Below are 18,675 nucleotides of genomic sequence, written 5' to 3' on the forward strand. Positions count from 1 at the left end.
TTTTTTTTTTTAAAAGAGGATCATACACAGGCAGAAGAGATGTAAACCAGAGTAATGTACCAATGAAAGGGTAACTTTCTGGTACTGAGATTGAAAAAAAAATGTGAAAAAAAAATGTCCCAGCATAGGGCTTTGAAAGATGTGGAGCAAAAGTGTACATCAGCTCATTTCACTTTGAATTCTTGTACAATAGTGATATCATAACAGGAAGCTTGCTTCAAATTAGCTTTCCAACCCATCTGAAGCACCAGAACAGTGAGTAAGTTATTAAGTATGGCACAGGGATCTAAGGATATTTTAAACATTCAATTAGTTTTTTTCCAATTCAAGAGGATTGTGAAATGCACACAAAGAATATAAGTAATTTAAATATAACAAACATCTTAATACAGTTCTAATTTTTTTCTTAAAATTAATTTATTTTAGGTACAATGGCATAGTTTCCATTCAAAAAGCTGTAACTCAACAGTACAGTATTACAGTTTACATTGCTATCCACAGTATTACTGTCAACAGAGATAGCTGAAAGTTTCCAGTTGTAAATATCAAAATTTCCCAACAACTCACCACTGCCTTGAATCCAAGTTCCTAAGTTCTCTAAGCAGCTTTTCATTTTTCTTCAGGAGATGAAAGCTCCTCCTAAATAGAGAGATTTATAAACATTTCATCACCTTTAAAAGGAAGGACATGATAGTCTGGAAATACTTCCCATTCTACTCATGCAACTTCTTACACTTTTCTTGTCTTTCCATACTTCTAACACAAAGGAGAACAGACCCTAAAAAATGTAAAGAATATATGTCATATTTGTCCCAGGCCTTCACTCATTTGATGATATACCTACTTTATCAAGGGCAGTTCAAACTCTCCTTGTTGATGCTGTGAGCACTCCACACTTACATCCAGAGAAATGGATACAAGGACATGTAAGAACTTGCTTTTCCCCCTTGTTTTATACTACAGGTATTAAAACATTTTTTGCTGGTGTGTGTCTGTGTGTGTGTGTGTGTGTGTTGTGCATGTGGTGTGAGATAATCAAATCAGAGGCTTACACATACCAGGCTGGCTATCTATCTATCTATCTATCTATCTATCTATCTATCTATCTATCTATCTATCCATCCCACACATACATACATACATGTATATATATACATATATATTAATATATAGACATAGTACACACACCCTCAGTCCTATTATTACATACACAGGTGTGTATATACACATATATACTCTCAGTACTATTATTACTATTATTTATATTTAAAAAATATGAATAAACACAGAATTTTTACTTTATGTGTACTAAATATATAAATAAAATTAATACTGTCATTAAAAAACAGCTTTCCATCTTTAACTTTTCTTAGGAGACAACATATAGATCATGCCATAGCAAGAAACTAGAGTGCATTTCTATAATAACTAAGTGATAATTACCTGTAGTCAGCTATAACATAAGACAAACTATGCTGTTTATATAAAAAGGCATAGGGGATTGCAGAGATGTCTTAGCAGGTAATAGCATCTCATATTAAGCCTGAATCTGAGCATAATCACTGGGACTTACATGGTGGAAAGACAGAAATGACTCTTGTCAGTAGTCATTTGACCTCTATACATATGTCATGGCATGTGTATACCCTTGTACCTCAGAAAATAAATGAAAAAGTAATATGGAATGGCTTAGGCAAGAATACTGTTTAACAAATAGAAGGTTTTAAATCAAGTAAAAATATAAATACTGAGCAAGAGGGAGAGCAGGCCTATCTTAGTTAACTCACATGTACCTAGAGTATCGCAGATTTATTCATCTAGTCTCTTCCAAGCTGCTCCCTTCTATAAGCTGAATAGAAATGATATATTTCTATTATTTAATGATAAAGTAAATAATATGTCATCTCCCATTCTCCTACAGTTTTTGATAGCACAAAAATGAAAAAACAAATTATAGAGATTGTACATAGCATGCCTAAGGTCTTGCACTCAATTTCTATTTAAAATAATGACAACAAAACCTAAATGCAGCCAGGCATGTTGGCACATACCTGTAGTCTGATCACTTGAAAGGTGGAGACAGAGGATCAAGAGCTTCATGGTCACCCTCAGCTACAAAGCCAGTTCAAAACCAGCCTGGATGACATAAGATCCTGTCTCAAAAAACCCAGAACAAACAAAAGACCTAAACATATACTAGTAATGCATAAATATAAAGTAAATCCTAAGGGTTTTTGTACATTATTTCTTTATAGTATGATCTAAAAATTATCCTCAATTTCGACACTATAGGCCAAAGTTCAAAGACAAAGTGTCTTTAACCTAGTTTTGATTTAAGTCCAATGTTCTTTTCATTTAAGTCCTAACTTAATTATTGTAAGATATTTGTTTTTGGTGTTTTCTGTACTGGAGGTTAAACACAAGGCCTTGCAAGTGCTAACTGCACCCTATTATTTTACTAAACTTCCAGCCCCATTATAAGATTATTTTGTTTTGATTTTGGAGACAGGGTCTTTTATAGCCCAGGCTGGCTTTGCCTACACATCTTCAAAATGCTAGAATTACAGGGTGTACCAAAATGCCCTGTACTCTATTTTAAGTTTTTGATAAAATTATGTAACATTTATAGGAAAACAAAAATAGGAGGATAAAAAAATCCATTCTTTTCTTGATTTGATCATAAATTTTGAGTTACTTCCTTATTTAAAATTTGAAATGAAAACATTAGGACTGGGCTAAAAACTGATAGTCTTAAATAAAGGTTTAAACATTTGATTTTTTCAATTACATGACTATAATTTCTAAGTTACATAGTTTCAGTAGTTACTATGGAACTGTTAAGAATGTACTGAATTAAATTAGCTTTTATTCTCCCGGATTTCAATAGTTAAACCATTCAATCAACAAAATAAACAAACAAACCCAGACAAATTGCCTATTGGTCAAAACAACTAATTGGTATATAGAATATATCAGTTTTATTTTCTTTTTAAAGGATTTTAAAAAAGATTTATTTTGTTTTATATGTATGCGTGTTTTGCCTGCACATATATACGTATATCACATGCAAAGGTGCAAAGGTTAGAAGATGCTGGATTCTATAGAACTGGAGTTACAGATAGTTGCTAGCCACTAACTGGGGGCTAAGAACAGAATTTGGATCCACTGCAAGAACAAGTGCTCCTAACCACTGAACTAACTCTTCAGCTCCTAGTTTTTAAATTTTCTTAATTATGTGCTTATGTGCACATATGTATGTTTGTGTGTAGGTGTGTGCAGGTGAGTACAATGTCTGAAGAGGCCTGGCCTAGGCATTAGACTCACTGGAGCTGGAGTCGCAGTTCTGAAGTGCTCACAGGGATGCTAGCAACTAAACTTGGGGCCTCTGAAAGAGTAATACACACTCTCAGCTGCTGAGCCAATCTCTCCAGCATGGCAGATAGAATTTAATAAGAAAATGAATAAAAACTAAATTTTTGCTTCTCTCTCTCTCTCTCTCTCTCTTTTTTTTTTTTAAGATGCAGTCTAACTATGTAGCCCTGGCTGTCCTGGAACTTTATTTGTAGATCAGGCTGGTCTCAAATTTACAGAGATTCAACTGCCTCTGCCTCCCATGTGCTGGGATTAAAGGTGTGCCCTGCCATTGCCTGAGACTAAAATTCTTGATCAGAAGATGAGGACTAATGTAAAAAAAAAAAAAAAAAAAAAAAAAAAGGAAAACTCTTTTCTTACCGTTTGTCCCAGGAATTCATTCCCAAGATACTAAGAAGCAATCTGCAGTAATAAAATGCGGACTGAGGCTTCTGAGGTGTTGGTTCATCTTGTTCTGAGGCTTTCATGTTTAAGTCATTAAAGTGCTTCTCCACAAACTCTTTTTCTTCTGTGTATTGCTTAAGGATAGCATTAATGACATCATTCTCCTGTTTTTCAGAAATGCATACAGGTTGTGGAGCAGGAACATTGAGGGAGATTCCAGTTCTCTGTAAACATTCAGGACTCGTAGTGCCTAAATACTGCAGGAGTTCGTCAAGTGCATCTTCTTCCTCCCTTATTGTAGACCAAGTTGGTACAGTTTCTCTAAATCTTCTAAGCTGTAGAGAAAGTCCATCTTTTACTGTTATATCTTCTAAGCATTCATTAGATGTAGGAGGCTCTTCTGGCTTCTCTTGGTGAGACATTGAAAGTATGAAAGATGTAGGTTCGGACAAACTACTCACAATGGGTGGACCATACAGTATGGCAGAATCCCATGAGTACTTTCCAGAGAGATCACGAACTATGATTCTAACATTGGAATTAGCTGACACAAGGCCAGCGGCTAACCCTCCTCCAGGCATACTTTCTTCTGCTCTTATTTGGATACAAGACACCAAAGTTGTATTATTCAGCACAAAGAACTGAATATTTGGACTTTCAAAGAGCTCAGGGGAAAGTTCAGTACTTTCACTGTAATGATTGTCATGATTTTCACAGACCTGACTTGTCAGCATAGCAGGACCACCACTCATGGGATAATGGCCCAAGTGATTCACCAGATGGGTAATAACAGTCCGGGCTGCTATAGAGATCAATCCTTGCTGCATCTGAGTTTTCACTGGAAAAAAAAAAAAAAAAAAAAAAAAGGAGGGAACCCCACAAATGAGTAGGAATAATACTGTTTTTGGGAGTCATAAAACATATTAGAAAAAATGAGGACTTTATCACATTGCTAACATCACAGTCAAATATCTAAATAACATTAATACATATAATCTAGCTTCCTTATTATAGGAATGGTAGAAAGTAAACTTTTCTGATGAAGTAGTTTTATTTATAAGGAAGCCCTTCTGAAACTGTTGCTAATGGATTCACAATTTAAACAAAAGCTTTTAAATGAAGATCTCCTTTGAAGATCACAAGTATCAGAAATCAATTCTCTGAAATACACTAAATACACAGATTAAAAAGCCAATGAAATCTATCCAACTGATATGTTTATCTCATGAAGGCATTCCAGATTTAGAGACACAGTCTACAGCATCTTTAAATGTCATTTCGTTCTGGCTTCCACTGATGATAAAAAAGTATGTCAGAGAAAAGTGATATCTGAATTAAACTTAAAGAATGAGAATGAATTTAAACAGTGAACAGTATACCCTTATATGACAAAGCCAACCTCCAAATATGAGCTATGGGAGCGGGCGAGATTAGTTATTAGTTAAGAGTACTTGCTGCTCTTCCAGAGGATCCACGTTTGGCTCCCAACACCCAAATCACAAGGCTCACAACTGCCTGTAACTCTAGCCCAAAAGTGACATAATTCATCTCTTACTTCCTTGGTCACTTGATCAGGTGCATATACCACACATAATTAAAAAATAATAAAACAAACATAAAAAAATATGGATTAAGGATGTAGCTTCAGTTACAGAACATTTGCCTGGTAATAGTAAGACCCTAAGATTGATCTCCAGTGATTTATAAAAAATACAAACAAAACAAAATAAAAAAATTAAAAATTGATGATGGGCCTACTTGTTTAGGCATTATAGTTTTTAAAGTAAATTTTGTGGATCAATATGGTCTAATCTAAAAGTATATGAAAAGCATTTTTCCCTCCCCTATTCATATTAAGGAAACCAGCTAAGCATATTCATGAGTATGAATATGAAAGATATGAAAGAGTAAGATAAGAAAACTCAGACAACACAACTGTTTGAGAGGCCTGGAAAGTAAGATGTCTTTCATTAGGACCTGAAGAAGGAAAGAGGAAGAGAACATGGGGTGATTTGAATGAGATGGTCCCCATAAGTCTTAGACATTGGCATACTTGGTCCCCAGTTGGAGGCTATTTTGGAGTGGATTAGGAGGTGTGGCCTTGCTAGAGGAAATATGTCACTGGAAATGGGCTTTCAAATGCTGCTGCTCCAATACTCTGCCCACCTGCCTGCCTCCATGTTCCCTGCCATAATAGTGATGGTCTCCAATCCTGAAACCATTAAGTTCAAATAAACCCTTCCTTCTGTAAGCTGCCTTGGTCATGGCACTTTATCACAGCAATAAAAAAAAAAAAAAAAAAAAAAACTAAGACAGGAGACGAAGACAAAAGCCGAAGAAAGAGGCAGGGAGAAAAGCTAGACAATTACTTGGCAAAGCCAACTGCTAAAATGTTGGGTTGTGGAGTACACATTTTCAGAGGGAAACGCGGAGATGTACAAAAGTCTAAGTAAATATATTCTGAGATTTATTTGGGTCCATGGCCCAGGTGGAGTTCCCTTGAGAGTAGGCAGGGTAGGTAGCTCCTAGAAGGCAGGTGACCCTGTGAAGTCACCATACCCAAGAGTTTATGATTGCTGATGAAAGGCCAGTTGTGCACTGGTGTTGGGAAGATTAGGAGAAGTGCTGTGGCTGGTAAGGATGTACTAGTATCCATGCCAGAAGAGGATACTTTGTCATTTGAGGCGGGAGGAGGACTTAGGTGCTCTTGCCTCTACTCAGACTTAGGCCCAGTTACAGAATGCCTGTATTTCCCTATTATTCTATTACCAGAGGGCAATCCCATTATCCTGTAAGAAAATCCTAGGTCTATTCATAAAGATGAATTAAAAGCTCTTATGTACAAGGCTTAGAATAATAAATACAATAAAATCTATTCAATTTTGATAGCATTTTAAGGGATACAGATTTTAGACATTTCTCTTTTAGAATTGCTTATAAATAACCCCCCAAAATGGCTCAGCTTATTTTGTAAAACATAAACCCCCAAGCCCGGGCATTAGTCAACTCTATACATCATCTGCCCAGAGGAGGAGACCATGGGAATTTAGTTGAAAAGAGCTTGTGGAGCTGGACAAGGAGGTGCATGTATGTAGTCCTGTACTTGGGTACAGGCTGAGGCAGGAGAAATCCAGAGGAGCACAAGGCTGGCCTGAATACACAGTAAGACCCAGCTCAAAAGAACAAAAATCAGGCTGAAAAGATAGCAAAGATATTAACATCACTGGCTGCTCTTCCAGAGGTCCTGAATTCAATTCCCAGCAACCACATAGTGGCTCACAGCCACCTATAATGAGATCTGGTGCCCTCTTCTGCACAGACACATGTGCAGGCAAAACACTATGTACATAATAAGTAAATCTATACATAATAAATAAACTAAAAAAAAATCAAAAAAGTGTTACCCACTTATATATTACTGCTTTAAGCAGGAGACAAAAACAGCAAGCCATAAAAATTGCTATAATCTACTATAATTATTAACATTGAAAACACTTAAAGGATAAATTTCTAATTTGGATATGAGCACAATCATTTTTTCTCCTAAGATGCTTTTCTAAATTCAGGATATATGCATCTATTTCAAAAGATCAAAAATCTTTTAGTTGTCAATTGAGTGATTAGATTTATTTAGATTTTTGAGCAGTAAACTAAAGAAAACATCTCTCTCATACTTACCTGCTAAGATAGAAAGAAGACATAAAATCCTCAAATTTAAAATTTAAAATTAAATTCTAAGATAACCAGTCTGGTGAGAAGATGCAAAATGGAGATATCAATGCTTCTAAGGCACTGTATAACTAGCATTCATTAAACAAACCCAAGCTAGTCAGGGCTATCTGTTCAGATCGTCACATTAAACAAGCCTACATCATTTAAAGCAAACCCATAATTACAGATTATTATGGCATACAAAAGCAGCAAGCCATAAAAAGCTGCTGCAATTCACTGTTCTGTAAAAGACATGCAGAGGAAGTTAATTTTGGCAAATGCTTTAAATATTAGCTTTGCATAATATGCATAGGTGAAACTATAATTAGGAAAGAATGGATCTTTGGAGCCTCCTTTCACTCTAGCCCTGAAAATGATGAATTTTTTCTAATAAAACTACTGCCATCTGACAAAAAGCCAACTTCACTACCTTCCCTTGTTCTGTAGTAAATTTAGTAATTATAGCCACTCCTGCCAATAGTTTTCAAATCACTTTTCAGTCCAATACTGAGCTGATTATGGGTACACTCTATGTTTAGAATTCATTGGTCAAAAAAGTACTTGAAGACAATGAGGCATGTCTTAGACAAGGATACAATATCAGTCATTTTGCCTTAGAAAAAAAGCTTCAACAAAAACTCCTACAAAACAACACCCCCCTCAAACACAGCAAAACCCACAGCATGTAGTCTAGAGTTCACAGACCAGAGTAAAGTAATACCATCTGTTGATGCATCATGCTGTTCCTAAACAATTCTGAATTTATGTGACCTCACTAACTACCTTTGAGGAAGCACAAAGGGAACAACTTGACACAGAGAACAAAAATATTTGGTATTAGTATCAAGCTCACCTTTTAAATATCTTTTTCTCTACTTACTGTACTCTATAGTAATTGTATATAAAATACATTCAAACATTTTGGGGGTGGTGGTAAGATGGCTCAGCAGGCAAAGACAATTGCTACCAAGGCTGATGACTTGAGTTCCATCCTGAGAACTCACACAGGGAAAGCACAGAACTGACTGCCACAAGTTGTCCTCTGGTTTCCAAATACATCAACCATGTGCGCGCACACACACTCTCTATATTTTAATTAATTAATTAATTATGTATACAACCTTCTGCCTCCATGTATGCCTGGACACTGAATATTATTATAGATGGTTGTGAGCCACCATGAGGTTGTTGGGAATTGAACTCAGGACCTCTGGAAGAGCAGTCAAGTGGTGCTCTTAACCCCTAACCAGCTTTCCAGCCCCCACTTGTGTTTTGAGCAGCCCTTGGCGAAGCCCCTGGAAAGGTCATATCTCTAGGTTCTACTCTACTGAGCTTTATTTTAAAAAGCTTTAAAATTGTGCTTTTTTTTTTTTGTTTGTTTGTTTTGTTTTGTTTTTCGAGACAGGGTTTCTCTGTGGCTTTGGAGCCTGTCCTGGAACTAGCTCTGTAGACTAGGCTGGCCTCAAACTCACAGAGATCTACCTGCCTCTGCCTCCCAAGTGCTGGAATTAAAGGTGTGCACCACCAACACCCGGCAAATTTCGCTTCTTTATAAAACTTATTTGAAGAAATTCTACTCCCTAAAACACTATTGAATGAACTGCTGGTATAGCACACCAACTTTCAGAGGTTCTCAACCATGGCTGCAGATTACTCACATGCAGAGCCTTGGAAATCCCAGCAATCTTAAAATACAGACCATCACCATCTATCAATGAAACGAGATTATCCATATTCTAATGTGGTTCTAAACTGAGAACCACTGCTTTACTTTCTTACATCAGTCCACATCTACTTTCTACCTCTTGAGAACACTCTATTTTCTCCCTAGCTGTTAGTTACTTCTGTAAACAATTCTTTACCAAACTTGGGTTCCAGATGTAAACTGAAAACCAATACTCAACTATTCACAGTTCCTTTGAATTTGTTAGACTCGCTTTACTATCTGATGATCAGTACAACCATTTGACAGTTTATTTTTCACTGGGTCTTCATGATATCAATTCCTTTAATTCATTTTCCTTTTCCTTTCTTTTCTAGTCCTAAATGAAGGACAAATCCTAGGATTAATGAATTCCAGTATATTCCTTCAGGGACTTTATTCTTGAAATAATATGCTACTCACTTATTTTAAGTTAATTCACCTCACTTCAATATCTCTCAATATCAATGGACTCAATTCTCCAATAAAAAGATACGGCTAACAGAATGTCTATGAAAACAGGATCCATCATCATTCTGCTGCACACAAGAAACACACCTTAATATAAAAGACAGCCATTACCTCAGAGTAAAAGGTTGGGAAAATGTTTTCCAATCAAATGGACCTAAGAAGCACACTGGTGTAGCTATTATAATATCTAACAAAATAGATTTCCAACCAAATTTAAAAACCTACCAAGATGATGTGTCAATTCTGAACATTTATGCTCCAAATGTAAGGGCACCCACATTTGTAAAAGAAACATTACTAAAGTTTAAATCAAACATAGAAACCCACATGACAATAGTGGGAAACTTCAATCCCCAACTCTCAGCAATGGACACAGAAGCTAAACAAAGAAATAACAGAACTAACAGACATTATGACTCAAATGAACCTAACCAATAACTACAGAACATCTCACCCAAATATAAAAGAACATGCCTTCTTCTCAGCACCTCATGGAATGTTCTCCAAAACTGACCATATGCTCAGCCACAAAGCAAGTCTCAACAGAAAGAAAACAATTGATATAACCTCCTGTATCTTATCTGACAACCATGGATTAAAGCTGAAATTTCAACAGCAACAGAAACAACAGGAAGCTTATAAACTCACAGAAACTGAACAACTCTCTACTGAGTTTCACTTATTTTAAGGAAATTCAACTCACTTCATCCTTAAACACCTCCTTCACGTGATGGAAGGATAGCTGACTCTGGTAAATTATTTGCTGTGCATAAATACACATACAAAACAATTAAAAATGTAAACAAAATTTTGAATGCTGAACTCATTATGTACTAAGGACTGTGAAAGGAATTTACATATATAACCTCAGTACTCAAAACAATTCATTCATGCTGAAACTAATATTATTATCTGCATTTTATAAATGAGGGACTAAAATGTCTCTCAGCAACTGAGAGTCATTACCAAGTCTTTCAGACTTCATAATTCTCGAGTTATTCTTAAAAAATACTATAAAATCTACAATAAGATATTCCCAAGTACCAGAGCAGAAAGAGAATATTATCATATATAACATTAGTAATTTTACATATGCAGTTATTGCTTAAACTGAAAACTAATTTATGATAGATAAATAAATACATGGTTAGGTAAACTACTATAACCAGAAACCTATTCATGGTCTCAAAACATATCTTATCAGAACTCAAGCAGTAACACTGTCTTAAGGAAATCTCATGGTACCTTCTGTTACAGGCTGGAGTTTAGAAGATCGTTCTGAATCAGGAGAGTGTAGAGGTTCAGGCTCTTTCAGACTTTCCAAATGCATAAAAGGATCATAATCTACAGATGCCAAATCAGAAAGGCTTATTGGGAAATACTTTGGATTGCTAAAGCATTGTGCTCCATATACACACCCATGTAATACCTAAGAGAAAAGAGAATATAAAAATAAAAGAAAGCCACAAGTAACATAAAAGCTTGGCAGAAACTTGAATATTTTAAACCTTAGCTCTTCGATGAATGTAATAATTAATATCTCTTAAAAAGATGCATGGAATCTCACCAGTGGTTCTCATATTCAACAAAATCTAACCCCTCTCAAACTTCTGTGATTGAACAAAATTGCCTTGTAAGAAGTACTCATAAATTACTTCTAGGATCGATAAGCAAAGTCTATGTATTTTAGGAAATAATCTATTTTTAAACAATGAAAATGTTAAAACTCAGAAATGTTATCAGATCCTGAATATTATTTCTGAAGTTTTAAAAACATTTCGTTATTAAATAAATAATAAAGCAAACAATATTTACCTTATAAATGCAGTTGAGGACAGATTTTTCTGTCTTATCATTTTCTGCTCCTGTAGCATGGACTGGCTGGAGTAATGTCTTTAAAGGTAAGGCCATGATCCAGTCCAGAAGGCAAAGAAGTAATGATACAACCAACTATAACAACAACAAAAAGAGTATTAATGTAAACCTATAAGGGAAGGGCTTCCCCCACCCTAACCCCCTTTTTGAGAAAAGGTCTCGTGTAGTCAAAGATGTAGCAGCTATGGTCGTTTAATATTGACTATCATAGGATCTAAAATTACCTGGGAGACAAATTGCTGTATGTCTTAAAATAATAAGGTGAAGAATAACTGAGGAAGACACCAAACATAGACCCCTGTTTTTCATTTATACATGCACACACGTGTGCATGTACACAAACATACATATACACACACAAACAGGAAAGTGATGAGTGTGATGGGTGTGACCTTAATGTGGGCAGCACCTTTATAAGTACTGTGGTGCAAGGCTAAGTAAAAAAAAAAAAAAAGACAGAAAGCAGGGTGTTAGTATTCATCATCACTTTCTGCTCCCTGACTACACATGCAGTGTGACTAGCTGTCGCAAATTCTTTCCTTAAGTTTTACTTATCAGGTATTTTATTACAGACAGAAGAAAAATACCGAATTCATTAGCCATGGATGACCCTGAACTTCTTTCTGCTTTCACTTCTCAAGTGCTGAGACTACAAACCTGTGCAAACATATCAGGTGTATATGTGCTGGGGATTGAAGCCAGACTTTGTCAATGCTGAGCAAGTTACCTCATTTCTAGAGCTCCAATTAGGGATTATTAATAATCAATAAATCACTTTATTATTCTGGGGTTTCTAGAACTTATTGTAGGAACTATAAATCCTAAGTTCAACTATGAACAGTGATCCCGATACACAATTAATTATAGTAGTAATATACATTGAGGTTGAAAGTACAGTTTGGTACCCTAAGCATTAGACAAAAAAGAAAAAGGAAATGTAATTGCATCCAAGAAATTATACAAAGATAGAACATAGGGTTTTAGTTCATATATTAAAATCATGCCTGTTTTCCATTTTTCTATGTATTTATTATTTTTGTGTGTGTATGTAGGAGTGTGTGTGCGATGAAGCTTGTGGAGGTCAGGGGACAACTTGTGGGAGTCAGTTTTCTCCTCCCATGCAGATTCCAGAAATTAGGCTTAGGTCATTAGTCTTGGTAACAAGCACCTTTACTCAATGAGCTATTTTACATTCCCAACTCCCTTGTGTGTATGTGCGTATGGAGGTCAGAGTCCATGTTTGGTGTCTTTCTCGCTTGCTGTCCACCTTCTCATGGGAGACAGAAGCAATCTCTCACTGTGCTGATTCAACTAGACTACCTGAATGGCAAGCCCTGGCGACCTCATGTTTCTGCTTCCCCAGTACTGGCATGTGCCCTCATGCCTGGCTCTTCATGTGGTGATGAACTGGGGTCTTTATGCTTGCATGCCAAGCACTTTACAGTCCCAGCCATCTCCCTAGCTCCCTCCATTTTCCTTTTCTAATTTGTAATACCTCACCGAGGATCCTGCCAGAGAGCATTTTTCATTTTATTAAATAAAACCTTTTAGTAACTTTCAAAATAACAGATATCATTAACACAATACTTTCACCCTAACACAGAATTATATTTTCTATTAGATTTAAAAATCATAATTAATGCTAAATAATAAATAGTGCCATAAAAGTGGCAATCAGGCAGTAACTAGGATCTGTTCATCATTAAAGATAAATTCTCCAAGTCGAAGTTTAATACTCTTCTAAGCAACGGACCCTCACAAAACCAAACCTTCCATATGATCATAAGATAGAAAGTATCTATGGTGATTTGTATGAGAGTAGCCCCCAAGAGCTCATATGGATTTCTGTCCCCAGAGAGTGGAACTGTTTGGGAAAGATTAAAGGTGCAGAGCCTTGTTGGAGGAGCAGTGTCACCACATGCCATCTATCAGAACAATAAATGTTCTAGTAAACTTAAAATTGTTGAAAAATCAGTCCATAAAAAAGTTTAAGATTTAACAGTGTACTTTACAAACAGAACATAAGGTTGGGCTTTTCCTTTGTCACAGAGGACATTATTGAAGTAGCTAGTGAAATCTAAGTAAGATTTATAGATCACATCACAATTAATAAATCAATGTTATCACTAGATGTTGAGAGCTGTACTGTGGTCATGAAGAACTGCTTGCTTTTAGGAAGTTTGTATGCACACTGTAGTATGTAGAATGCATATACAACACTGAAGAGGGGTAAAGCCAGTATGTGCTAAAGGGAGGAGTAAAGTGAAATATTTAACAGGACTCCTCCTCCTATTGTAGAAACTTCCCTACAATCTGAAATTATGGCCTCTTTGTGCTTGCTTACCATGCAGAAGGCTCTGAGTTCCATCCTCAGCATCATAACAAACAAACCCAAATTAATCCCTGAAATTAATGTTCTAACGTAGAATTGAAATCAAAGTTCTGAATGGATGTCAACAAAAAAGAATAAAAGTTTTGGAATATATCTGTCAATGATAAGTTCTTTTTTCAGTTTCATATCTAGTAACAACTATATGAATGTAGGTGATTTAATCTAAATCTTCTTTCTGTGACAGGGAATAAAAATTTTTTTGTTTTGTTTTTAAGTTGCAATAATCCCTATGAAATGCACACTAATGGGAATTTTTCTTTCTTTTTTTAAATCACCATATAAATTATCTTTTCTTTTGTTTGTTTTTCTGGCAGTGTTAAGGCTCAAACACAGTGTTTGAGTGCTCCTACATCTCTAGCTCTTTTCAACCTCTGTATATTAATATGCTTAAAATTACATTATATTCACCAATAACAATAAATTCTCTCAGAAATCTAAAATTTCTTGCTTATACAGGGTTTACTTGTGTTCTTACAAGCCCGTGCCTAAGAAAGGTGTATGAACCCCACTGTAAGTGATTTGACTGTCATCCTTAGGAAATGTCTCTTTATATTGTGTCTTAACAATATTAATAGTTACTAGGTAAAACAATGAAAGGCTCGTCTAAGCATAATATAGTGGCTTTAAACAAAATCTTGATGGAAGAGAATGCTAAGGTATAAGGATGAATGGAAAGGTAAAAGGATACAAAACAGTAGAGAAAAAAACAGTGCAAATATTTTGAAAGTGTAAAATATTTATATGGTCCCAAAAGTTCTTCATCGTGTGTGTGTGTGTGTGTGTGTGTGTGTGTGTATGCATCTCCTTTATATTTATATACACTTTTTATCATTTTATTTATAGTTCCTAGTAAATTATTCTTCATCTTTAAAAGGGATGGGAGATAGAACACAACAGTAAAATGGGGGGAAGGGGAATAGTGGAATAGGAAGGGTCAAATGAGATAGGGAATGTGAGGGGAGGAGAGAAGAAGGAATACAGGAAGGGATAAAGACCTCCTGGAAAAGGTCTAAAGGTAATTGTCACATGGTGTAACTTTTTTGAGGGCAGAGGAAATGCCTTCTCTTAAGAGGTATGCTTCTAGGCCTAGAATTGTGGTACATACCTTTAATCCCAGCACTCAGGAAGCAGAAGCAGGCAGATTTCTGAGTTTGAGGCCAGCCTGGTCTATAGAGTTAAGTTTCAGGACAGCCAGGGCTACACTGAGAAAACTGTCTCAAAATAAACAAACAAACAAGCCAAACCAAACAAAAACAACAAGAGGTATACTTCTAATATATTTTTGTACTCTATTTATTGAAAATGTCTTTACCTTCCATTGATAACACTTATAAAAACAAAAACAAAAACAAGTAACTATCATCAGAGGTGGAAAATTTCTCAAAATCTTTAACAACTTCATAATCTGGCAGGCTATGGTAAAATCATTATAAGTAAACAAAATGTTTGCTAAATTTCTTTGCTACTGTGAGATTTCAAGATAGTCAAATATTCATGAAATTAAAACTAAAATGGAATTTGTTTAAAATTTTTTAATTTATTTAATGTATACGAAAATTTTGTCTACATGTATGTCTGCTCAACACATGTGTGCCTGATGCCATGAGGCCAGAAGGAATTGGATACCCTGACACTGGAGTTGCAGACTCTAGTGAGCCTCCATGTGCTGCTGGGAACCAAACCTGGGTCCTCTACAAAAGCAGCAAGCACTTAACTGCTGAGTCATCTCTTCAGTCTATAAAATGAATTTTTTATACTTAAATAATACAAAGTTATAGTTCACCATAGTTGATTGAATTTAGAAGATTTATCATGCAAATTTTAAGTTTTAAAATCTTAAATTAACTACTCAAGATAAATACAAATTAAATGTCAAAAAATAAAAAATAAAATTACCCTCTTGTCCATTTCATATGATGAAGCTTCTGTACTTGGCAAAAGGTGGGTGACAGTAGCTATCAAGATCTGTAGGCAAAAGATGAATGAACAAGAGTTATGAGTTTGAAGTAAATGAAATTCACTGTATTCCCTAAAGTTTAATTACATGCTTAAGTGATATAAAATCTATTGCTGTAAATTTAACATCAATATAACATATAAACACAGTATCTAACCTATACACTGTTACTTTAATTTGCACCAGGTAAGCTTTTAAAATAAGACATTTAACTATTAATCATTTATAATCTTCATTACAGAATGAAAATTACAATACATATGTTCTGTCAACGGTAAATCATTTCATACTAATTCACTTCACAAGGTTAAACAATACGTATAAAAACAGGTATTTAGGTCTATTAGAGGAAATCCAAAGACAGAAGTAAAGGATTTGTAAAAATCATATTCTCCCACTACCTCAAGAACCACAATCCAATGCCTTTTCAGATCACTCTATCTGTGCTGATTGAGCAGTCTGTATCTGAAATGCTTCAAAATCCTAAAATTTTAGGGTATACTCCAAAAGTGTTTGTGGTTGGGGACATCAGACAGTTGAGAAGTGCTTGCCTAGCATGCAGGAATCCCCGGCTCACATCCATAGAATCACATAGAAATGGTGGAACAGGTGGGACAGGTGAATAATCCTAGCACTTGGAAGGAACAAGCAGGAGGATCACAAGTTCAAACTCATCCTCAGCTATACAGTAAGTTTGGATCCAGCTATATAAAACTCTGTTCCAAACTTACGTTTTGTGTTTTGGAGGATTTCAATTTTTTGGATTAGGGATGTTTGACTACAAGAGTTTATGAAAGTATTCCAAACAGGAAAACAAAACAAACAAACAAACAAAAAGAAAAAAACAAAACAACAACAAAAAAAAAAACCCTGAAATTTGAAAATACTTCTGGTAAACAAACATTTCAGATAAGGAACACTCAATGTGTGTGTGTGTGTGTGTGTGTGTGTGTGTGTGTGTGTGTGTGTGCAACACATGTAAATATACTCTGAGAAAAGAGTATTTTAAATTAACACATATTAAAAGCTCCTAAAGTTACATAAACATATATGAAATAGAGAGTATGAATGGAAGTCATGCAAATTTTATTATTTGGAAAATACTTGGTTTCAGGGATTTTTTTTTTTTTTTTTTGGAGATGCAGTATTGCTACATTGCCCATGCTGGCCCTAAACTCCTGGATTCAAGTACCTTCCTATTTGAGCCTCCTGAGTAGACAGTATTACAAGTATGTTGCATCATTCCCATTTGTTTTTTAAAAAGGGGACATTTATTTTTACCTATATGAGTATTTTACATGCATGTTTTTATGTGCATCATGTTCATGCCTAGTACCCGTGGTACTCAAGACCTGCAGCTGCAGATGGCTGTAATCCACATTAGGTCCTAGGTCTTCTATCAGAGCAACAAACACTGAGCCATCTTTCCAGCTCCAACTGCTTTTAAAATTTTTATTTTTACTTATATGTACATGTGTATGTCTGTAGGTTTGTGTGCTGTTTGTGGGTGGGTACCTGTGGAGGCCAGATAGTGGCATGAATTCCACGGAGCTGAAGCTATAGAAGTTGGGAACACATATGAGTGCTGGGATTGAGCTCAAGTTCTCTGGAAGAGATTGCTAAGCCATCTCACCAGCACTATTCCCACCCCCCCCCTCTTTTTTTTTTCTGTGCATCTATGTGAAAAGTTTTGGATTAATTGCACTGGCAGAGGAAATCTCAAAACAGCCTCGCATAGACTTTCATGTGGCTATTAGTATTGAGTGTTATAATGAAAAGCAGAAAGTTGGGAAGGAAAAAACAAAATGTGCAATTTGAGGAGGAAAGGGGCACCAGGGAGTAGAATGGAGCTAAGTCCTTTGTTCAAGGAGATAAACAGATTAAGAAATGGAATAAAGGGAGTTGTGACTTCAGGGCCAGATCCCATCCAGCTAGGCTTCCAACTTGTGAAAAAGAAAGTTTAGATCTCAGTGTGGTGGTGCACACCTTTAATCCCAGAGGCAAAGGCAGGACAATGACAGCTAAGAACTTCAGCAAGATTATAGAAGAAAACTTTTCTAAGTTTTCTTGGAAAACACATCTACACAGAAAAGGACAGGAAGCACACAGAACACCAAATAGACAAGATCAAAACATAAAATCCCAATGGCATATCATAGTTAAAACACTACAGAGAAATTATATTGAAAGATGCAAGAGAAAAAGCTAAAGTCACATATAAAGAATGACAGCTGATTTCTCAATGAAAACTTAGAAAGTGAGAAGAACTGGAGAAATGTATTCTAACTCCTAGATGCCTGCCCAGCAAAACTACCTTCCATAATTGAAGGAGAAAGAAAAACTTTCCAAGATATAAACAGCCTAAAAATATTATACCCAACAAAAGAAATCTAAACAACATACAGGAAGCAAGACTTTCAGGCTGAAGAGAGAAATGAGAATACCAGAGAGACTGTGGAAAGAAATATGAAGCCATAATTAGTAAAGCACAAGTTCCATTGAGAACATAAACAAGATCAGAAACCAACAATGTGATGACCACAATTGACAGACACATGCCAATAACAACTTTAAATATCAATGCCTGATTCTACAATCAATAGACACTGACTGAATGGATCAAGAAACAAAAAGCATGTATCTGTTGTCTGCAAGAAAAATAGCTTATCTTTAAAGACTGGAATCACCATAAAGTAAAAGGATGAGCAAAAGCACTCAAATTCAATGGGACTGGGAAGCAAGGAAATTCCTGACAAACCAAAGCTAATCAGAAGAGACAGAGACACCTCATTCTAACCAAGGAGCAGTTAA

General features: G+C 35.6%; 1 protein-coding gene across 6 annotated transcripts in view; it reads right to left on the minus strand.

Moving 5' to 3' along the window:
* Positions 1 to 18,675, minus strand: part of Ralgapa1 (Ral GTPase activating protein catalytic subunit alpha 1) — a 199,380-nt gene that overhangs the window by 65,938 nt on the left and 114,767 nt on the right. For all 6 annotated transcript variants that reach the window (XM_051195870.1, XM_051195866.1, XM_051195869.1 and 3 more), the window contains 5 exons: positions 15,804 to 15,872; positions 11,456 to 11,590; positions 10,886 to 11,069; positions 3,733 to 4,594; positions 568 to 639 (listed from right to left, as the gene is read on the minus strand). In XM_051195870.1, coding sequence (XP_051051827.1) covers positions 568 to 639; positions 3,733 to 4,594; positions 10,886 to 11,069; positions 11,456 to 11,590; positions 15,804 to 15,872 — 1,322 coding nt within the window. The remainder of the gene's footprint in view (positions 1 to 567; positions 640 to 3,732; positions 4,595 to 10,885; positions 11,070 to 11,455; positions 11,591 to 15,803; positions 15,873 to 18,675) is intronic.

The sequence above is a fragment of the Phodopus roborovskii genome, unplaced genomic scaffold, assembly GCF_943737965.1.
Source record: "Phodopus roborovskii unplaced genomic scaffold, PHOROB, whole genome shotgun sequence".
Lineage (NCBI taxonomy): Eukaryota > Metazoa > Chordata > Mammalia > Rodentia > Cricetidae > Phodopus > Phodopus roborovskii.